Raw genomic sequence first — 23,185 nt, 5'->3', positions numbered from 1 at the left:
CGAATTTGCTAGCTAGGTAGATGTCTCGTACACTATATTATTATTTTTGTTATCAAATTTGCCCTTTACTTCCATACTCTATGTTGTGATTGAACCAGGCATAGTTTGTGCAGGAAATTTACCTACTCTTACTCCTCACTTAGTCATCATTTATTTCAGTGCATGCTGGATAATGTCATCAAGATGTTTAACACCAACCAAACTTAGCAGCTTACAGAAATGTGCACCAAATGTTGTAAATATATTGCAAATTTATTCAAACAAAATTAATCAAATAGTTGGGTTCCTTGTATTATTTTACTCCTTTTTTGTTTAAAATTGGAAGTATGTCTTACTCTTTTCTGACATATTTAAAAACTATATGAAATACCTGAATTGTAGCACAATCATATCATTGTTAGAAATGGAGGGTCTTTAATTATCAGTGAAAAAATAAGAGGAAGAAATGGAGGATTGAAAAAGAAATTCAACCTGTAATATATTTGAGTTTCAATGTATATGTGACAAAATATAAAATTCTAATTTTTTTTGTTAAAATGGGACCAAATTACTAGAATCGTGCATAAATCATTCTGAGCATCATTCTATTTTGCATACTACTATTGTAGTTTCTTTAAATTAACTATGTCTATGATTCTTTTTTCACCGAACTTGTTATCGAATATTTTTATTTGAATTATATACTATACAAAGAATTAATTTTTTTTAGAAATTATTATAATATTACAATTTTACCTCTTTAAATTTTATTGAAAAATTCAGAGATGTAGTTCCTCATTAATGAACAAATGACAAATAGATACAAGTCAATAAATATTGTAAAGAACATGGAAGATATCTTACAAAAAGAAAATCACCACTAAAATATTTTTAAACGATGCCTTATAATTAGATGAAGCATTTTTTGACCTAACTCTTATTTCCTTTTAAGAATCAAATGAAACAGATTTGTATCTCATGAATTCTAATGACATTGTAAATGCAGCTTATGTAGTAAATAAAACAATTATTGATGACTCCAACCCTAGTAATATGGTATGTGGCATGTGAGTGTGCTATAACCTTTTCTTATTCCATTATAGTAATCATAAGATGTATTAGAATTTAGATTTTTTATACCATTTCCTTATACCCAAACTAATACCATCAATAAATATATATTAAATAAAAATTAAATTAATTTTAAATTTAACATTATCACACTTTAGTATTTGATTGGTTTGAGGCACCCAGAGAGATTTATTTTGGTATAAAACAAGAAAAACTTGGCAACCAAAAAAGTTTGCAATAAATATTAATGTGGACTGGGCCCATCCACTGTTAAATATAACCTCGGCCCAAGCCCGTTAAAAAAGGCGCCAACAACCCAAGTTCTACCTTCCAAACCATAAAATGGCTTCCTCTTCTATTCCCTTACCTGACCTCAAATTTCTTGCTCTAAAAATCACCCTCAAGCATCGCGTTTCTTTCTTCAAATTCCGCTCATGCGATTCCATTTCCCGAAACTCAATAAGGTAGTATAATGCTTTAATTCGCACGAGAATCTTCGCGGTGAAGGAAGAAGGAGCAGCGTTTATTCAAGAAAGAGCGAGTGATGTGGAGTAGAAATGTAGTTGTTGCTTCAAGTGGTGGAAGCAATGGCTAAGTGAATAGTAGTAGCAAGGTATTATAACGTCGAGGTATGATTATTCATTCAATTCATTTATGAATGAAATTCACATTCTTTTCTTGCTCTTTAATTTCTAATACGGTATCAGAAATGTAATTATAGCTTCCAAACCCCAAGGGATGGCGATCTTACTAATTTTCCATCATTCATTCTGTTCTTGCTTACTTTGAGTTCATCAAACCTCGAGCCATATTACGCGACTTGTTATTCTCTTATTTATGGGATAATTCTCTTGGTGGTCTTCTTGCTCCCGCATTGGAGCTTAGACTGGGAATTGAAGGCTCATCTTAGGCAGATTTTATACGAAAGATGCATTGGAGTGATCTCAGCATTAATTGTTGTTGAGATAAACAATGTAGATCAGCAAGAGCAGCAACAATTTTGAACCTTGGTTACAATGTTTCTTTATCTTTTTATTTTACAATCTTCATATACTCTATTTCTCTCAAGTCTTCTTGGTATTCTCGAGGCGAATGTTGCCCAAATTTCTCTCATTCTTTAGCCAAGAAACTAAGATGTTATTCTTGAGCAATAATATAATTTGATCTTCTTCCTATTGTGTTGGTTATTGATGAACAACATCATTACTTTCAATTCATTTAATCTCATTTTAAAGATTTCTTCTATCTCTTAAATTGTTGAAGAAGAGAAAAACGAATTAAGGTCGCATTTCTTCAGGGCCTAAGTTACATCATTTATTTTACTTTTCATGTATTTTTATTGAAAATGTACACTCTGAGACGGAAATGAGATCAACTGTACCTAGGTTTCAGATTCAAAAGTAATATTAATTATTAAATTAGAAGAAAGGAATAATGAAAAGACTAATTTTAGATCCTCGTACATCCTACTTACTTAATAAAGAACATATTGAATGCTTTTTATATTTTTAAGACATTAAATGTATTTTTTATTTAATATTTTCTTTATTCAGCACTAGGAGGATTAGTACGAGGGTTTTGAAGCATGATATCGCAAAAATCTTACAGCAGAGCTCCTCGGACCCACTAGGTGGGAGCCTTATGCACTGAGGCGCCCATTTTATATATCAAAACTCACAGTGAAATACTTTTCACCCAATGCAGGTAGGTTCATCGTGCGAAGTTAAAGGGACATGATGTTGTTGTTAAGGTGCAAAGACCTGGTTTCAAGGGTCTTTTTGATATCGATCTTAAAAATCTAAGGTTCAGTGTTAAAATTATTTCATATAACTCTTATGCATACTTATTAACTAATCCGTTGCTTTCTCCATCTTTATAATTTTTAATAACCTGCCAAGATCAGATCAAGATAAGTCTTATACAAGATTTTAACTGTTATTTTTGTTATCATTTTCATTACATGAAGGACTTTTGATAGTACTTCCAGGTTGCCTGTGAAGATTTTGGTAGCACTGCATAAAATACTCATACCTGGACCTTTTTTCGTCCAGGTTATTGCTGAATATCTTCAAAAGGTTGATCCTAAATCGGATGGTGCAAAGAGGGATTGGGTTGCTATTTATGATGAGTGTGCCTCTGTTTTATATCAGGTGATGATATTTTGGAAAATCACTGCACTCTTAGTTCACTCTTAGCTCACATCTTAATTGTTGTAATTTTGTTGCACTGAATTCAACCTATAAGAATAAGATTGCATAGGAAGACTACTAATTTCGAGTTTGATTTAAGTTTAGATGTATGGATGGATATATCGGCAGGCTATGCTCTTTGGAATTGCACATGTGCAAACCATGGAAGTTCCACTAGGTCATGGGAAACTTTTATAACAAAGATAACCAAGATGTTACTTATGTTGTGTTGACAGAGGGGATAGGATGGCCTGCAACTTACCTGGTTAGTGATGGAGTAAAATGGGAAAAAAAGGATTTATGATGTGTAGGTGTAGAGGCATGCTTGTTGAGTATTCCATATTGCATCATTTGTTTTCTAAAACCAAAATTGTATATAATTACTTTGGAAGGGTTAGAGTGTATCTGATGCATTAATAAAGGGACCCTTGTGTTCACCCAAAAAAGCAAAAGCAAAAGGAATTCTTGTAGCAATTGTAGTAAGGGTTGGGAGGGTCGAGTTCTGGATCTTGTGCTTGTATCCATATGATGTTTGCACATGTTTTATGCACGTCCTCAATTTAGCACGAATTAATTATTTTCAGGAGATTGATTATACCAAGGAAGCTGCTAATGCAGAACTATTTGCAAGTAACTTTAAGAACATGGATTATATGAAAGTCCCTACAATCTTATGGGACTATACCACACCACAGGTATGGTCTTCATTCCTCTTAGATATATTGTAAATCTGCATATTTCCCATTTTACCTATGATATTTTTCTTATTTATCTGTAGTGTAAGTATTTATCCAATGCAGATTCTAACAATGGAGTATGTTCCCTGGATTAAAATAAACAAAATACAAGCTTTAGATCAGCTGGGTGGTGGTCGCACAAGGTTAATCCTTTTCTTTGTAATTTTTGACAAAATAATCAGCCATGTTACCTTTTATTTCTGTGCCTCTCAACGACTAAGGATGACATCTAAAATTCAAATGCATATAACGTTTGCTTTATCTTCTACAGGTTAGGGTGATATGTTGTTGAGTCTTACTTGGAGCAGATTCTATCACATGGTTTCTTTCATGCTGACCCTGTGAGTTCTCAGGTTTCATGATTATCATTTAGGAAGTTTGATTTGTTGCTTCTTCTTGTGTATAATTAATTTGTAAATTGTTAATGCAGCATCCTGGAAATATTGCAGTTGATGATGTCAACGGTGGAAGATTGATCTTTTATGATTTTGGAATGATGGGAAGGTACGTTTCATTGACTTTTCTGTCTATTTAAGATATGAATTTACAAGTCACATTTTAAACATTGAGATGATCATGTCTGCAAATATTATATGTGTTACTTATTACAGTATCAGTCCAAATATCCGAGAAGGTTTACTTGAAACTTTTAATGGAGTTTATGAGAAGGATCCAGACAAGGTAAAGTAACTTTTCCCATAATGCTATGAACAAGAGAATATATCCATTCTTGACTCTCAATTTCTTACCAAATGAAGTTGATGCACTTACATAGGTCCTTCAAGCAATGATTCAAATGGGTGTTCTTGTCCCAACTGGAGATATGACTGCTGTTAGACGGACAGCACAGTTCTTTCTCAATAGGTAAGTTTATTGAACCCATTTAGTGAGCATGTATCAAAAGTAGAAAAACCTCCATGCTTCATTGCTTAGGTTGTTAGAAATATAATGATATTTGTCAGTGAGGGTTGACTGGGGCTTGTCCTGAAGCCGAAGCACTTGTCTATCCTGATTAGTTATGTTAAAAATATTTTGATATTTTCCAGTGAGGGTTGGCTCAACTGGTAGGATCAAACTGCTTTGGCTCAAAGGTCTTGGGTTGATTATTGCTGGTGATCATTCATTGGTAGGTCATCTATTAGTACCATTATGAGTCCTTGTTGAGGCTTGTGGTATGCCCTAACATTCAAATGAGGCAACCACCCCTGCTCTTAAACTTTTCTTCTCCAAAACAAATAGAAACATAATGGTATTTATTTAAAAATTGTCACAGCACATTCTTGACTACTTGTTAATTTTTTAGGTTTATAATATCTTCTTCCCTAATGGGATAAAGGCTTGGTTGTGGTTCTTGTTGTCTAATATCTTCTTCCCTCAGTTCCTCACATATCTTTTATGGTAGAACAAGTTGTCTTACTAATTAGTTATGTTAGCAATCTTCTGTAATCTCTGACCTTGTTCAGTTTTGAAGAGTGTCTGGCTGCACAAAGAAAGGAGAGGGAGTTGGCTAAAGCTGAACTTGGATTAAAAAAGCCATTAAGCAAGGAGGAAAAAATAATGAAGAAGAAAGAATGTCTGGCTGCCATTGGTAATGCACCTGGTCTCTAATGTTTTGTGTCTTTAGGTTTAGATTGTTTTGATGTATGCATAGAACAGTTATAGTGATTAAACTGGCCAGATGTGAGGATAAAATAGGTAATTTCTAGGTAAGTATATTGTTTTGGCTACAACAACCAAGCCTTTATCCCGCTAGTATGTAATTTATATAGTAGCTTTCATGTAGGCGAAAAGTGTGTACAATTCCATATGCTATGAATTTTAACCTTCTTTCCCTCATTGGTTAAAATGATTTTGTCCTTGAAGTTTACATGACTAGCCACAACTTTAAGTATATGATCTGCACCTGAACTTCCATTACTTAAAATTATTTGTTTCTCTGTTCAACCCCTTTTGAAACAATCAGTACTTTTAGGCCTGAAATAATTTGCTCTGACCAATAATGAAAATTTAGTTAGCTCAAATCAGGCCAAACCAAGCCTATGATCCTAAAATATCATCAATTAATTTTTCTTGTAATTTTTCTGTTATCAGTTATAGCTTACCAAAATAAAAAGGGAATCAACTCATCATTCATTCCTGTTCATATCAAGCGAAATGTAGGACTGAACATTCCTTTCTAATCCATTCCCGCTCCCATTCCCATTTCATAAAAAAACTGTTCCCTTCAGATGAAACATAACTGTAGTTCAATACATCATCAACTCGTAAGCTTATTACTTGTAGCTGTAATCCTTTAAACAGGTGAAGATTTACTATCCATTGCAGCAGACCATCCCTTCCGGTTTCCTGCTACATTCACATTTGTTGTCAGAGCATTCTCAGGTAAATATTGTCAAGTTAGAAAATAGAAAGTGTTACTTTGCATGTTCTATGCATCAGACTACAAGGTAATAAATCAACATTGTTTCTGCAGTGTTGGATGGCATTGGGAAGGGCCTTAACCCCCGTTTTGATATTACTGAGATTGCCAAACCGTGACTTGTTCTCTTCATAGTTTTATATATATTTTTAGTTTTTAAATATTGAAACTTATATGTTTGCATATCTAATACAACTAACTTTCCTGGCCTTGTAGTTATGCTCTGGAGTTGCTAAAATACCGTTAGGCAGGAGCCGAAGTTGTCCTAAAGGCAATCACAAATTTGTTCTACTGTGCTTGAAGTCTGTCCAAGCATAGTAGTTAAACTCTCAATTTAACTCGTAGGATCGGTAGATCTTACGAGTTTTCAAGAGCTACCGAGTCACGTGCCTACTTTGAATGCGATGTCACCACCGTTGGCCAAGATCTTACGAGTTTATGTTTTTATGGCAAATGCCACAAATTGTAAAATCTCAATCTTCAAAACCCATATAGAGGGGGAAACTCATGTCCAATGTTATTTTCTTTGAAAAAATTCTCACTCTCTCTTCTTTGAACAAAATATGCTATGTGTAGATGTTCTTTTTTATTCTCTCTCTCCTTTTGTTGTGCTATCTCTGCACAATAGCCATGCCTCTAAACATATTTGCTTCCTTATATATGTGTGTGGTGTTACTTTAATACGCATATATTTTGATGTTGAAGTTTAAGTTTTATGGAGTGCTACTTGTTAATTTTGTTATTTATAGCAATAGAGAAAGCTGAAGTTTTTATTATTATGTGTATATGTATATATAAAAAAATTCAATGATAGGATCTTACGATCACATGATTTTTGTTTTTATCTATTCCTTCCGATCTTACGTAAGATCTCGATCTTGTCAACTATGTGTCCAAGTATTATGATTTTCTTTCTCATATATCCTCCTTATAGCTGTACAGGACTTCAGAAAGGCATGGGACAGACATTCTCAAGCATTTTACAACTTATATAGACAGGCTGATAGGGTTGAAAAGCTTGCTGAAATTATCCAAAAATTGGTTTGTACTTTGTATTGGATTTCCAGTGACATAATTTCAGTTGCTAATTTGATTTGTATCTTTAATCTGTTCTGGACTTCTGATATAATTTCACTGCATTTTCCCACAGGAGCAAGGTGACCTAAAGCTCCGAGTTTGAACTTTGGAATCTGAGAGAGCTTTCCAACGTATTGCCACTGTCCAGAAGACAATAGGGAATGTCAGTGAAACTGGCGTATTAAGTTTCTTGGAATTTGGTTTGAGCCTATTTGACAACCTTTAAATTTTCATATATGTCATTTTTTTTGGGAGCTACGCATGGCCTTCAAATTTATTATAATACTGCAAGTAACTGTTAGGTAGTCACACTTGCAACGAAAACAACTCATTAAATTATGGAAATGAGAATGGATACTTTTACTGCTTTATGTACTTTATTAAATAAACGTGTACCCGCCTTTACATGATTATAGTTCTCTTTACCAGCTTTTAAAAAATAAAATAAAATTGCAACCTTATGCATTTGTGGATGCCCGAATAGGCAGGTGTGTATGTCCATATATGACTTTTGACACAAGTATATTCCATGCATAAATGTATTACTGTAAACCAAATGCATGTTTTCTATAATTATCTCTTTAGGTTAATGTATGATATTTTTTTATACGAAAAAAGATGAGAACTGTTCAGATGATGCATACTCATGTTAACTTTTTGTTAATTAACAGGCAGTAGCTGCTGGGAGCCTAATAAATCTTGCAACAATTCTGCATCTCAATTTGGTTAGTGTAAGTTGTTCCCATCCACTTGTCTTTCTCATGGTGACAAAGTTAATTAATTGAATATCTGGTGCTGCTTTCTAGTTCCTCAATTATGTGTTATCTGTTTTTCAGGTGCCTGTCACCGTAGCATATTTCTTTTGCGCAATCTTTGGTCTTCAAGTTTTCCTTGGTATTGTGAAGATCAAGAAGCTAGATGAACGTGAACAGTTGATTACAGGGACTGCTTAAGCAACTAATAGGTGAATGTACTTTTATTTATTTATTATGTTCACATTAAGATCATCTATAATGTCAAATAGGTGGTCAAAGTATTTTTTGCATGAAAGTTATTTTCCTCATTATAGTATCAATATGTGCGGTACTCTGGTATCTAAAATGTGGAGGAATCAAGAAACCTCGTGTTATGGTGTGATAATTAAAAATCTTTGAAAATTCTTGGATGAAGACATCATCTATTCTCATGTACTATCAAGTTTGCATACCAATGTGTGCTCGTTTGAGTTGAATATCTCACTAGTATGAATTGCTGATTTGCATGGTCTGTTACGTAATTGAAAAAAATTGAGGTGATAGTATTCTTTAGCTGTAAATGGTTTGGCATTTTTAATTAATTACTTGATAGTTCCGTCGTACATTGTTTGGTAGATTCAGGATAGACATGTAGCTCATGTTATTGTTAAATGTATTTTAGTTATTAGTAAAGGGTAGTCTTGTCTTTTTGTATTTTCTTAACTTCCTATATGTATTGGCCCTTTGGCCTTATCTCCATGATTAATTCCATATTGCATTTCTCCTCTCTCTTCTCTCTTCTTCTTCTCCTCTCCCTTCTCTCTTCCTTCCTATGCAGCTGATCTAACAGTTATGACCATGTTAACAAGTCAACCTCAAGTGCATCAAAAGGATTAGGAGATCAAGTTAATAGCCAACATTGTTCAAGACATCAGCATGTTGCAAAAACATAAAACTCTCAAGTTTGCTGAAGTTAATTGCTGAAGGCTTCTACTCTTCAATTGATTACTTTGCTTAGATGATCATGCACTGAGGTGTACCCAATTGGCCAGCCACATTGTTGTGGTTAATATAAACCCTTCCTCTCCTTCCAAAAGTATTTTATCAAATAAGAGTTCATTGGTGCCCTTTTACATTGTATCTCTGTAATATATAGCCATGTTAATGTAGAGTTCATTGTTGTATTTACTATATGGTATGGTGCAGCTTCCAACAATATTTGACAGCGAGAAGTCTAGCATGTAACATCACGTACATAAATTTGTTCAATGAAAATAGAAGTGCAAGTATTTACCATCCAAATTTTAATCCATATGCTAGGACTTAAATTGCCCATTACAATACAGTTTCGTGGTTAATCCATATCCTGAACACCTAACTTTAGGTTCATGATTATTCACACATCAAATTTCTCTTTCCAATGTCCATCTTCGACTTTTGTTACAAATTGCTCCGTGACTCGTGTCCCTTGGTTTAGACTCTCATATTTCTTCTCAATATTTCCAACCTTAAAACTGAAGTTATCACAAAGGTTTAATAGCCAAACCTCAGAAGACAATATGCCTTTATTGTCAAATAAAAAATCATGTCTGTAACTTAAAGAGATATGGCATTAGCAATCAAAGGGACAAAAATTGTATTGAAAATAGATGCAATCCTTGAGATCTATGAATAGAAGTCATGTTTTGTGAAATTGATCGTCTTTTTTCTTCTCTTTCCATTTCATCATAAGGTGAAATCTAAGACGCATAAATAATCTTTCTAAAATTTACACAGAACTATGATACACATAATCTGAAAAGGCTTTCTTCTCTAGTTTTTACAACAATAAACAAACTGCTCCAGAGAACTGATCCCATAAAAACAATGGATAAAAAGAAGCTTATAGATCCTTTGCAATTACTGATATGGCAAGTTAACTTTAGACAATCTGGAATGATTGTAAACAACACATGATCCATAATGAATTTACATTACAAGACTGAACGAATTAAAAACATGTCATCTAAGGTAAAGAGTTGGTGTAAACATAGTCTTCGTTCTCAAATTCAGTTTCTTTAGAGCCACCATTTCCTTCAATGCAATCACTCCTTTGATTTCCACAGCCAGCTTTTCTCTGCATAATAATAATAATAATCCTTTTACACCAAAAACTTTGAACTAATCCAATCTTTTGGAAGACATTATTCAAGTTTACATAAATAGGATATAGTAAAATATACATTTATGGCTTGATAGAGAAATCAAATACAACAATCATGATAAGATGTTTGTAAATATAAAACAAATCATGAAAAACCAAACAAAAATTTAAAGAGGTAGAATAGAGAGTGAGATTGAAACTCACAGTAGTGGTAGAACCCACAACTTCTTTGTTGATAACTACTCCACCATGAACAAGATATATGACATTGAAGGTGAATAGCAGAAAGAGAAACAAAGCAAGTATAGAGAGTCTCATTGTATTGGACCTTCTTAACCTAGTTAACTTATTTGAAACTTGTTATGTCTATATGGTGTTGTTCACTTGTTCCATTTTTATATTACTTGTTCGCAGTTGATTGGACTAGGACAGAATTTGGGGATGGGTGTGGGATCCTGTAATATACTACCAAAGTAAAGAATACCAGTGAACAATATATATATATATGTATATGTATGCATGATATGGATACCCACTGAGATTTAAGGTTTGATTTTTGTTGTATATATAACATACAACTAAGGTTTCACTATTCAATCCACATCATCCACTAGAAGTTGGCATAATATAATATGAAGAGTGCTTCAGTTTCTTCTTTGTTTGACTTGTCTACGGATTCCTAAACAGAAAGCTCAACCTTCAAGAGCTAGGTTGGCTTATTTTGGTGTTTTCTCACTAAATTATACACATGTAAAGCGAGCCAACAGAGAAAAAAAGATCCTATGTCATGTGTTTAAACCTAAACTGACACCAATTACCTGCCCTCCTCCACCTCCAGTGTTTCCAAAGGCCTTAGAAACCCCACAAGTGCAAAAATATATGACTCAACAAAATATATCGTGGCACATCAATTAAATTGATAGATAAAATCAACTCAATTGTGTGAGAGTCAATTTCAGTGTTATTGGAATCTAATATGGTCCTGCTGCAATAAATTAGATAAACATATTACTCTTTTATATTTGAGTTTTTTTTGTTTCTCATCACATTGAAGGCAATCCTGTTCGAGCCAAGAATTCTTTCAGCGAATAATTTTTTTCATCCTCAAATCTCAAACCGAAACCTTGCTTAAAGAGAATCATCCGTGGTCTTTTATATTTGAGTTAGTGGTGGATGATAAAAACTGACTTAATTTTTTTATAAGTACCGTTTTTCCACTTTCTTAAAAATTGAAAAATTTAAAATAGTCCCTAAAAATTTCAAATTAATTATTTGTAACCTATTTTATAATATCTGATAGAGATTAATTTGTCCCTAAAAAGACTAGTTTGACTTACATTTAAAATTTTGGAGAACTATTTTACATTTTTCAAGTTTTGAATGATTAAGTTGGTAAGGTTGACAAAAATTTGTATTACCAAATGTATCGTCTCACTTTATGGCTAAGTAACTAATCTATTTTGGGTTGTGTGACTATCCTCCTAGCACGACTCTCATAATTTGTGTCACTCCATATATCATAACTTCTGATTGTTCAGAAAAATATATTTAAGTTAAAATTTAATTATTAAGTATTTTTCTGATCAATATAAGTCCATGACACATGCAGTAATACACCTTATAATACAACAGATGTGTACCATAATAAGTGTTCTTCATCAGATTCAAACCATTGACATTTTAGTAGCCTTACACCACTAAACCTTATTGAGTTAAAGCACATTTTAACCCCTAAATACAATCCTAAATGAGAACCAAAAAGGTATTCTGCAAACCCGAACTTGTAGATGTTTGTACTGCTACTACTAGACCAAAAGAAAGGAATGTATTAGAGCTTTTAAGGAAATTGTCTGCATCAGCATCGCAGTGTTTATGGTTTCATACTTTCGTTTCAGTCTTCTTATGAGGCAACACCAACGAATTCAGTTGCCAACAGTGATACTAACTTTGAATTGGAGAACACTTTCTTAGTAATAAAACATAAATAATGTGTCTTGTTTGGGGTTTTATCCAGATTTTAAACTCATCAAATTGTCATATGAAGTTGATTGGTGGGTTTTAACTTGTTGAATAGAATCCCCTACTACTAAGATATATATACTGTTTCTCTTTACATGAACCGTTTATCAAATTTCTCAACCCTTTCCATTTGGAACTCCAATATAAGACAAGCTGTGAATCAAGGCCATGCCCAAAAAGCCCTTTTTCTTTTCCGCCAAATGAAGCGAAGTGGCGTTACACCCAACAATTCAACTTTTCCCTTTGTAGCAAAAGCCTGTGCTAGATTATCCCATCTTAGGAACTCACAAATTATCCATGCCCATGTTGCCAAATCATGGTTTCGATGGAATGTTTTTGTGCAAACTTCCATGGTTGATATGTACATTAAATGTGGTGAATTGGAATGTGCATACAATGTGTTTGTTGACATGCCCATGAGAGACATTGCTTCTTGGAATGCAATGCTGTTAGGTTTTGCTCAGCATGGGTATGTTGATAGATTGTTGTGTCTTTTATACCAGATGAGACTTACTGGGATTCATCCTGATTCGGTCACTGTCTTGCTCCTGATTCATGCGATTTCGCATTTGGAAAATCCGAAACTCGTGAGTGTGATACATTCTTTTGGGATTTGTGCTGGAGTTTGTGTTGACGTTTCTATAGCTAACACTTTAGTTGCTGCATATGCCAAATGTGGGGACTTATGTTCAGCGGAAAGAGTGTTTGATGATATTGATTGTTATCTGAGGTCTGTTGTCTCATGGAATTCCATGATTGCGGCATATGCAAATTTTGAAAAGGATGTCAAGGCTTTTTATTGTTACGAAGGGATGCTAGATGATGGGTTTTCCCCTGACATTAGCACAATTCTGAATTTACTTTCGTCATTTGTGCAGCCTAAAGCATTATTTCAAGGTTTGCTAATACATTCTCATGGAGTTCAGTTGGGTTGTGATTATGATGTATGTGTGGTGAATACTCTTATTTCTATGTATTCCAAGTGTGGGGATGTTTATTCTGCACGGTTTTTGTTTGATGGCATGTCTAACAGAACTTGTATATCATGGACTGTAATTATTAGTGCGTATGCTGAGAAAGGATACATGGACGAGGCATTGACATTGTTTAATACAATGGAAGCTACCGGTGAGAAACCAGATATGGTTACTGTGCTTGCTTTGATTTCGGGTTGTGGCCAAACAGGGGCACTTGAACTTGGAAAATGGATTGACAAATACTCTATTGACAAAGGATTGAAAAATAATGTTGTAGTCTGTAACGCACTAATTGACATGTATGCAAAGTGTGGAAGTTTTAATGATTCTCGGGAGCTTTTCTGCAACATGGCTAACAAAACTGTTGTCTCCTGGACAACCATGATTACTGCTTGTGCTTTAAATGGAGATGTCAATGATGCTCTTAATCTCTTCTCTATGATGTTGGACATGGGAATGAAACCAAACCACGTAACATTTCTTGCAGTTCTCCAAGCTTGTGCACATGGAGGTTTACTCGGTAGAGGATTGGAGTACTTCAACATGATGACTAAAAAATATGGCATATGCCCTGGTATAGACCATTATTCGTGTATGGTTGATCTTCTTGGTCGTAGAGGACAACTTGGAGAAGCTTTAGAAATTATTGAAAGTATGCCTCTTCGACCAGATGCTGGCATATGGAGTGCATTACTATCTGCTTGCAAACTTCATGGTAAGATGGAGTTGGGCAAGTATGTGTCTGAACGGCTATTTGAACTGGAGCCCCATGTGGCAGTTCCATACGTGGAGATGGCTAACATATATGCAACTGCTGAAATGTGGGATGGAGTTGCAGCTATAAGAAGAAAGATGAGATATCTTCAAGTGAGGAAATCTCCCGGACAAAGCATTATTCAAGTGAACGGGAAATCTCTTATATTTACTGTTGAAGATAGAGATCACCCTGAAACCTTGCATATATATGATATGCTAGATGACTTGACTTCTCATTCTAAGCAAGGACTACTAACTCATGAAGAAATTTTTTAAGATGGAATCAATGGGATTTAAGCTATTTGCAAAGAAACACTGGGAACGGAGCCACATTGTGATAAAAAGAACATAAGGAATTCTTATTCTTCTTATTGGTTTGAAAGTAGTAGTGGTCAAACATATGGTTTTCGTGTCTTGTCTCCACTATGCAAGAAAAACAATATTTTTCATAGATAGAAATGCAATTCTTAATGTGAGAAGGAAGGGAAAGGAATACAGGATGATTTATTTTACCCTTAACCTTATTCATATCGATCTAATGAAACATAAAATGTTACTTAATACATCTTTCCCTAATCCTTTTCATCATGAAGCCGATAAGCCGGAATACAAACTAGATGCTTGGCCCTAGGCATTGAGAGGCCAAAATGCTCAGTCATGTCCAAATCAATTGGCAACATGTCATTTGTTAGCTTCCAATCAAAGCAATGCACAAGCTGTGCCACCACTAAATGAGCCATAGTTAGACCTAATTGCAGTCCAGGACAGCCCCTTCTTCCAGACCCAAATGGTATCAGTTGGAAGTCACGCCCTCTGACATCGATGTTGCTTCCCTCAAACCTCTCTGGCCAGAACTTTTCTGGGTCAGACCAAGCACTTGGGTCTCTCATAATTGCCCATGCATTTATTATAACCTTGGATTTTTTTGGTATGAAATAATCTTCAACTATGCAATCTTCCATAGATTGGTGTGGTATTAATAACGGTGCCACTGGATGGAGCCTCATGCTTTCCTTTATAACCATGTTCAAATACCCCAGCTTGTCCAAGTCTGATTCATCCACCTTCCTCTTCATACCAACCACAGTTTCCAATTCCATTTGAAGTTTCTTCATCACCCTTGGATGCCTCATGAGCTCTGAAAACGCCCACTCAATTGCTGTAGCAGAAGTGTCCATTGAACCTGCCAGCATATCCTATGCAAAAAATATAAAAAGAATCACAACAGTGTCAGAGGAACATGTAAATTGAGACCTGTGACATGTAGTTTTGAAAGTCAGTTTAAGGAGCCAACACTCTTGTAGATCAATTAATATCACTCCAAAGCTTTAAACTTAGGTGTGTGATTCTGATGTGTAGATTCATCCTCTACCTTTTCCCCTCCCATTTAAACTGTGTGATACAAGCTTAAATACGCTTTTCATCATTGACTGATCAATATTAAAGATATGGACTAAAACCAAAACTTAGTATACTTTCATCGACTAAAAGCTTATTTAAGCTTTTTATGTGCCTTTATCATAGGTTTATGTATTTTCTAAAGCATTAATTCCATGACAGTGCTTGCAGCTCTTATGTTAAGTATTTAACCTTAAAAGGTATATATATATGTGTGTGTAGCTGTGTGTAGTATATATATTAGTATGAGGAAAAGCTCAACAATGTAATTCCATTTACCAGCAATATGGCTTTGATGTTGGGACGGTCGATACGGTATTCAGATTCTTCGGTACCAACAAAGCCTAACATGACATCCACAAAATCCTTGATTTTGTCTTCTCTGCTATCTGATTTCATATGCTCATCAATAACTCTGTCAAAGAAGTCATCAAAGATTTTGTTCACCACCTTCATTCTCTTTTTTAGCCCTTTAAGGTCAAGTGCACCAACATAAGGAATATAATCACCAATGTTAGGAGCTGCTGCTAAATGCATACCCTCTTTCATCACAGCCTTGAACCCCTTCTCATCAAACTCGTTATCCATGTACTTTCTCCCTAGAACCATTCTACAGCTCATACCTGCAGCAAGTGTTGAAATCTTGGCACTTATATCAACAGCAGCAATATCATTAGCTGCATCTCTTAGAAGCTTTATGAAGAGGTCAAGCTCCTCTTGCCTCATGCTTTTGAAGGAGATGATTTTGCTATGGCTTAGTAGTTCCAAGGTGCACATTTTACGCATGTTGCGCCAATAGGAGCCATATTCACCAAAGGTCAAGTTCTTCTGCTCCCAAGCTATATACTTTGCAGCCTCAACAGGTGGTCTACTAGCAAAGACATGATCATGGGTCTTGAGGAATTGTTCAATAAGTCCATGACACATGCAGTAATACACCTTATAATACAACAGATGTGTACCATAATAAGTGTTCTTCATCAGATTCAAACCATTGACATTTTAGTAGCCTTACACCACTAAACCTTATTGAGTTAAAGCACATTTTAACCCCTAAATACAATCCTAAATGAGAACCAAAAAGGTATTCTGCAAACCCGAACTTGTAGATGTTTGTACTGCTACTACTAGACCAAAAGAAAGGAATGTATTAGAGCTTTTAAGGAAATTGTCTGCATCAGCATCGCAGTGTTTATGGTTTCATACTTTCGTTTCAGTCTTCTTATGAGGCAACACCAACGAATTCAGTTGCCAACAGTGATACTAACTTTGAATTGGAGAACACTTTCTTAGTAATAAAACATAAATAATGTGTCTTGTTTGGGGTTTTATCCAGATTTTAAACTCATCAAATTGTCATATGAAGTTGATTGGTGGGTTTTAACTTGTTGAATAGAATCCCCTACTACTAAGATATATATACTGTTTCTCTTTACATGAACCGTTTATCAAATTTCTCAACCCTTTCCATTTGGAACTCCAATATAAGACAAGCTGTGAATCAAGGCCATGCCCAAAAAGCCCTTTTTCTTTTCCGCCAAATGAAGCGAAGTGGCGTTACACCCAACAATTCAACTTTTCCCTTTGTAGCAAAAGCCTGTGCTAGATTATCCCATCTTAGGAACTCACAAATTATCCATGCCCATGTTGCCAAATCATGGTTTCGATGGAATGTTTTTGTGCAAACTTCCATGGTTGATATGTACATTAAATGTGGTGAATTGGAATGTGCATACAATGTGTTTGTTGACATGCCCATGAGAGACATTGCTTCTTGGAATGCAATGCTGTTAGGTTTTGCTCAGCATGGGTATGTTGATAGATTGTTGTGTCTTTTATACCAGATGAGACTTACTGGGATTCATCCTGATTCGGTCACTGTCTTGCTCCTGATTCATGCGATTTCGCATTTGGAAAATCCGAAACTCGTGAGTGTGATACATTCTTTTGGGATTTGTGCTGGAGTTTGTGTTGACGTTTCTATAGCTAACACTTTAGTTGCTGCATATGCCAAATGTGGGGACTTATGTTCAGCGGAAAGAGTGTTTGATGATATTGATTGTTATCTGAGGTCTGTTGTCTCATGGAATTCCATGATTGCGGCATATGCAAATTTTGAAAAGGATGTCAAGGCTTTTTATTGTTACGAAGGGATGCTAGATGATGGGTTTTCCCCTGACATTAGCACAATTCTGAATTTACTTTCGTCATTTGTGCAGCCTAAAGCATTATTTCAAGGTTTGCTAATACATTCTCATGGAGTTCAGTTGGGTTGTGATTATGATGTATGTGTGGTGAATACTCTTATTTCTATGTATTCCAAGTGTGGGGATGTTTATTCTGCACGGTTTTTGTTTGATGGCATGTCTAACAGAACTTGTATATCATGGACTGTAATTATTAGTGCGTATGCTGAGAAAGGATACATGGACGAGGCATTGACATTGTTTAATACAATGGAAGCTACCGGTGAGAAACCAGATATGGTTACTGTGCTTGCTTTGATTTCGGGTTGTGGCCAAACAGGGGCACTTGAACTTGGAAAATGGATTGACAAATACTCTATTGACAAAGGATTGAAAAATAATGTTGTAGTCTGTAACGCACTAATTGACATGTATGCAAAGTGTGGAAGTTTTAATGATTCTCGGGAGCTTTTCTGCAACATGGCTAACAAAACTGTTGTCTCCTGGACAACCATGATTACTGCTTGTGCTTTAAATGGAGATGTCAATGATGCTCTTAATCTCTTCTCTATGATGTTGGACATGGGAATGAAACCAAACCACGTAACATTTCTTGCAGTTCTCCAAGCTTGTGCACATGGAGGTTTACTCGGTAGAGGATTGGAGTACTTCAACATGATGACTAAAAAATATGGCATATGCCCTGGTATAGACCATTATTCGTGTATGGTTGATCTTCTTGGTCGTAGAGGACAACTTGGAGAAGCTTTAGAAATTATTGAAAGTATGCCTCTTCGACCAGATGCTGGCATATGGAGTGCATTACTATCTGCTTGCAAACTTCATGGTAAGATGGAGTTGGGCAAGTATGTGTCTGAACGGCTATTTGAACTGGAGCCCCATGTGGCAGTTCCATACGTGGAGATGGCTAACATATATGCAACTGCTGAAATGTGGGATGGAGTTGCAGCTATAAGAAGAAAGATGAGATATCTTCAAGTGAGGAAATCTCCCGGACAAAGCATTATTCAAGTGAACGGGAAATCTCTTATATTTACTGTTGAAGATAGAGATCACCCTGAAACCTTGCATATATATGATATGCTAGATGACTTGACTTCTCATTCTAAGCAAGGACTACTAACTCATGAAGAAATTTTTTAAGATGGAATCAATGGGATTTAAGCTATTTGCAAAGAAACACTGGGAACGGAGCCACATTGTGATAAAAAGAACATAAGGAATTCTTATTCTTCTTATTGGTTTGAAAGTAGTAGTGGTCAAACATATGGTTTTCGTGTCTTGTCTCCACTATGCAAGAAAAACAATATTTTTCATAGATAGAAATGCAATTCTTAATGTGAGAAGGAAGGGAAAGGAATACAGGATGATTTATTTTACCCTTAACCTTATTCATATCGATCTAATGAAACATAAAATGTTACTTAATACATCTTTCCCTAATCCTTTTCATCATGAAGCCGATAAGCCGGAATACAAACTAGATGCTTGGCCCTAGGCATTGAGAGGCCAAAATGCTCAGTCATGTCCAAATCAATTGGCAACATGTCATTTGTTAGCTTCCAATCAAAGCAATGCACAAGCTGTGCCACCACTAAATGAGCCATAGTTAGACCTAATTGCAGTCCAGGACAGCCCCTTCTTCCAGACCCAAATGGTATCAGTTGGAAGTCACGCCCTCTGACATCGATGTTGCTTCCCTCAAACCTCTCTGGCCAGAACTTTTCTGGGTCAGACCAAGCACTTGGGTCTCTCATAATTGCCCATGCATTTATTATAACCTTGGATTTTTTTGGTATGAAATAATCTTCAACTATGCAATCTTCCATAGATTGGTGTGGTATTAATAACGGTGCCACTGGATGGAGCCTCATGCTTTCCTTTATAACCATGTTCAAATACCCCAGCTTGTCCAAGTCTGATTCATCCACCTTCCTCTTCATACCAACCACAGTTTCCAATTCCATTTGAAGTTTCTTCATCACCCTTGGATGCCTCATGAGCTCTGAAAACGCCCACTCAATTGCTGTAGCAGAAGTGTCCATTGAACCTGCCAGCATATCCTATGCAAAAAATATAAAAAGAATCACAACAGTGTCAGAGGAACATGTAAATTGAGACCTGTGACATGTAGTTTTGAAAGTCAGTTTAAGGAGCCAACACTCTTGTAGATCAATTAATATCACTCCAAAGCTTTAAACTTAGGTGTGTGATTCTGATGTGTAGATTCATCCTCTACCTTTTCCCCTCCCATTTAAACTGTGTGATACAAGCTTAAATACGCTTTTCATCATTGACTGATCAATATTAAAGATATGGACTAAAACCAAAACTTAGTATACTTTCATCGACTAAAAGCTTATTTAAGCTTTTTATGTGCCTTTATCATAGGTTTATGTATTTTCTAAAGCATTAATTCCATGACAGTGCTTGCAGCTCTTATGTTAAGTATTTAACCTTAAAAGGTATATATATATGTGTGTGTAGCTGTGTGTAGTATATATATTAGTATGAGGAAAAGCTCAACAATGTAATTCCATTTACCAGCAATATGGCTTTGATGTTGGGACGGTCGATACGGTATTCAGATTCTTCGGTACCAACAAAGCCTAACATGACATCCACAAAATCCTTGATTTTGTCTTCTCTGCTATCTGATTTCATATGCTCATCAATAACTCTGTCAAAGAAGTCATCAAAGATTTTGTTCACCACCTTCATTCTCTTTTTTAGCCCTTTAAGGTCAAGTGCACCAACATAAGGAATATAATCACCAATGTTAGGAGCTGCTGCTAAATGCATACCCTCTTTCATCACAGCCTTGAACCCCTTCTCATCAAACTCGTTATCCATGTACTTTCTCCCTAGAACCATTCTACAGCTCATACCTGCAGCAAGTGTTGAAATCTTGGCACTTATATCAACAGCAGCAATATCATTAGCTGCATCTCTTAGAAGCTTTATGAAGAGGTCAAGCTCCTCTTGCCTCATGCTTTTGAAGGAGATGATTTTGCTATGGCTTAGTAGTTCCAAGGTGCACATTTTACGCATGTTGCGCCAATAGGAGCCATATTCACCAAAGGTCAAGTTCTTCTGCTCCCAAGCTATATACTTTGCAGCCTCAACAGGTGGTCTACTAGCAAAGACATGATCATGGGTCTTGAGGAATTGTTCAGCAGCTTGGGGTGAAGAAACAACTATGGTGGGCACAATACCTAAGCGAAGGAACATAATGGGTCCATGTTTCTGGGCTAGTTGGTGTAAATCACGATGAGGATTTTGTCCCAACTTGTGAAGGCTACCCAAAATTGGTAACCCTCTTGGTCCTGGAGGTAATCTCCTTTTCTTACTGTTTCTCCATAGTAGCAAACAAGTAAGAGAAACTAATAAAATTGCTATCCAAATCATCCTAGCAGTTTTGGGAGAGTTCTCAAATTGCTATGCAAAGTGGCTATCTCTGCAGCTAAAAGCAACTTGATTTGTACAGAACTAAGCAAATGGTTATATATAATTGGAAAATGAGGATCTGTGTCACTTTTTACTGGCACGTAATAAGACTTTTGCTTTAGAAACTGTTATAAAATAAGAATAGTGATATTTTAACAACTTTTTTCACACCACCTCTTATATTTTATATTTCACTTTTTATAATATCATGTCTATTCTATTTTTATATCTCTTTTCGGTATGAAAAATAAACGGTGATAATGTACATAAATATTACACCCATTTAAAAAAGAAAATATATATAACGACAGTAAAAGTTTTTACACTATATTAAGCTTTCTTTTTTACTCTCATAACGTTGCAACCCAATGAAGATCAACGTCCATGACGATTTTACAATGTTTATCCTTTTCTCTCTGACAACTTCATTCATATAATATTTGATATTTTAATTTATCTTAATAGAAACAACAATAAATTGATAATCCATTTTTTCTTCATTTCGTTGTCACTTTCCGAATGAAACAAGTCCACGTACTTTGATAACATTGACTCCTCCTACTTTTGCATATAAACTCACTAATATTTTATAGAGATCTGTTAACACATGGAACCTCCATTTTTAGTTGGATATATATTAGCAATAAATACCATAAAATTTTGTCAAAAATTTCCTTTGTTCTTTGGAGAGATAAGAATGTTAATAAGATTATTTTAGTAATCACCTTAAAAACCAATAAACAAAAAAATCACACTCATCTCCCTTTATCACCCCAACCACTCATCTTCAAGGAAACCAGCGATTACAAATAATCATTCAATAATTGGGAAGTTTAAAAATACTCCCAAAAACATTGTTCTTATTACACTATTGTTCTTAAAGTTGAAGTTGTTAGTAAACATGATTCTAAGAAAACAATGGATGCTCTCATGGATGATAACTTTGTGTTTCTGGCACAACCAAACTCTGAACAGGTGCGTCCCCTAAACAAACCTCCTGATAAGGACAGTACAATATCTTTAGATGTTCCAAGAGTGTCATTTCGGGATAAGGTGTTTGATGAGATCTTCGGGTTCACATCAGTGTTGGCGGATAGACAGTCAGTTCCGGTTCGCGAGGACAGAGATTTCTTATCAGAGGGTTTGGCACGAGTGGAATTGATAGGGGGTAATCGTCTCCTCCCGACTATCTCTTTCGCTGAAAGCATAATTCGAGAGTACAACAAGGATTGGCAGAACTTTTTAATTGTCTCACTCATTGGCAAGAGGTTGGGCTTTAAGATTATGCGAGATAGGCTGAAGTATGCATGGAAGCTATCCGGCGAGTTTGACATGATGGCCATTGACAATGGCTATTTCTTGGTTAAGTTTGATCAACCTCAGGATAGGGATATGGTGCTACAAGAAGGTTCGTGGATGATTTTTGACCACTATGTGGCCATTACTACATGGTCCTCGGATTTCGACTCAACGACGGCAAAAGTGTCTGAAGCCCTAGTTTGGATTCGTCTATTAGGCTTGAACATGTTATTTTATGACAAAAATTTCCTTATTCCTATTGCCTCAGCTATTGGTCGACCGTTTAAAATAGATAAAAATACTTGTGTTTTGCTAGAGGAAGGTTCGCAAGAATTTGTGTTGAGATTGATCTCAACCAACGTGTTGTTGGTAAGGTTTGTGTGTAGGGCAACTAGCATAAGGTGGAGTATGAAGGTCTCCACATTATCTATAGTCAATGCGGTTGCTATGGACATGTGGCCCGTAATTGTTTGGAGTTAAAGTCTGTCCCATCTCAGCCATCGGTTACTAGGTCAGAGTCTAGGAACTCAAGTGAGGCTACTCACGTGGAGGGGTTGAATTCAGACATGCCCTCATCAAATGCTATTCATGATGAATTAATCACTTCAACTCACTCTCCAACGGTTGCTGAGGACATTCATGGAGACTGGTTAACCGTTACAAGAAGAAGAAGGAATGGGAAATCAAGCAAATGAGTGAAGGGTGTGACTAAAATGGACGTGTTGGCTTCAAG

At 35.6% G+C, this 23,185-nt stretch overlaps 4 protein-coding genes and 1 pseudogene across 4 annotated transcripts; 3 read left to right on the top strand and 2 right to left on the bottom strand.

The window, feature by feature from the left end:
• On the top strand, positions 1,393-8,436 carry LOC109361900 (annotated as a pseudogene).
• Positions 12,376-14,424, top strand: LOC109362527 (pentatricopeptide repeat-containing protein At4g19191, mitochondrial-like). Its single transcript, XM_019608365.1, has one exon. The coding sequence runs from the start codon at positions 12,464-12,466 to the stop codon at positions 14,375-14,377; it is 1,914 nt and encodes a 637-aa protein (XP_019463910.1). The 5' UTR covers positions 12,376-12,463; the 3' UTR covers positions 14,378-14,424.
• LOC109361899 (cytochrome P450 CYP736A12-like) lies at positions 14,533-16,426 on the bottom strand. The gene is made up of 2 exons (XM_019607428.1): positions 15,779-16,426; positions 14,533-15,297 (listed from the first exon to the last, which is right to left on the bottom strand). The coding sequence occupies exons 1-2, from the start codon at positions 16,424-16,426 to the stop codon at positions 14,674-14,676; spliced, it is 1,272 nt and encodes a 423-aa protein (XP_019462973.1). The 3' UTR covers positions 14,533-14,673.
• LOC109362528 (pentatricopeptide repeat-containing protein At4g19191, mitochondrial-like) lies at positions 16,848-18,896 on the top strand. The gene has a single exon (XM_019608368.1). It carries the CDS (start codon positions 16,936-16,938, stop codon positions 18,847-18,849), a length of 1,914 nt encoding a protein of 637 aa, XP_019463913.1. The 5' UTR covers positions 16,848-16,935; the 3' UTR covers positions 18,850-18,896.
• LOC109362529 (cytochrome P450 CYP736A12-like) lies at positions 19,002-21,207 on the bottom strand. The gene is made up of 2 exons (XM_019608369.1): positions 20,251-21,207; positions 19,002-19,769 (listed from the first exon to the last, which is right to left on the bottom strand). The coding sequence occupies exons 1-2, from the start codon at positions 21,112-21,114 to the stop codon at positions 19,146-19,148; spliced, it is 1,488 nt and encodes a 495-aa protein (XP_019463914.1). The 5' UTR covers positions 21,115-21,207; the 3' UTR covers positions 19,002-19,145.

This window comes from Lupinus angustifolius, chromosome LG12, assembly GCF_001865875.1.
Source record: "Lupinus angustifolius cultivar Tanjil chromosome LG12, LupAngTanjil_v1.0, whole genome shotgun sequence".
Classification (NCBI taxonomy): Eukaryota; Viridiplantae; Streptophyta; class Magnoliopsida; order Fabales; family Fabaceae; genus Lupinus; species Lupinus angustifolius.
Note: the sequence above shows the minus strand (reverse complement) of the source record. Positions and strands in the feature narration are given on the sequence as shown.

Excerpts from the sequence above, each read along its gene's own strand:
- LOC109362527 (XM_019608365.1), top strand. The coding sequence starts at position 12,464 with ATGAACCGTTTATCAAATTTCTCAACCCTTTCCATTTGGAACTCCAAT.
- LOC109362529 (XM_019608369.1), bottom strand. The coding sequence starts at position 21,114 with ATGATTTGGATAGCAATTTTATTAGTTTCTCTTACTTGTTTGCTACTA. Across the intron at positions 19,770-20,250 it reads ACATCAAAGCCATATTGCTG|GATATGCTGGCAGGTTCAAT; the intron begins GTAAATGGAATT and ends TTTTTTGCATAG.
- LOC109361899 (XM_019607428.1), bottom strand. The coding sequence starts at position 16,426 with ATGTGTCATGGACTTATTGAACAATTCCTCAAGACCCATGATCATGTC. Across the intron at positions 15,298-15,778 it reads ACATCAAAGCCATATTGCTG|GATATGCTGGCAGGTTCAAT; the intron begins GTAAATGGAATT and ends TTTTTTGCATAG.
- LOC109362528 (XM_019608368.1), top strand. The coding sequence starts at position 16,936 with ATGAACCGTTTATCAAATTTCTCAACCCTTTCCATTTGGAACTCCAAT.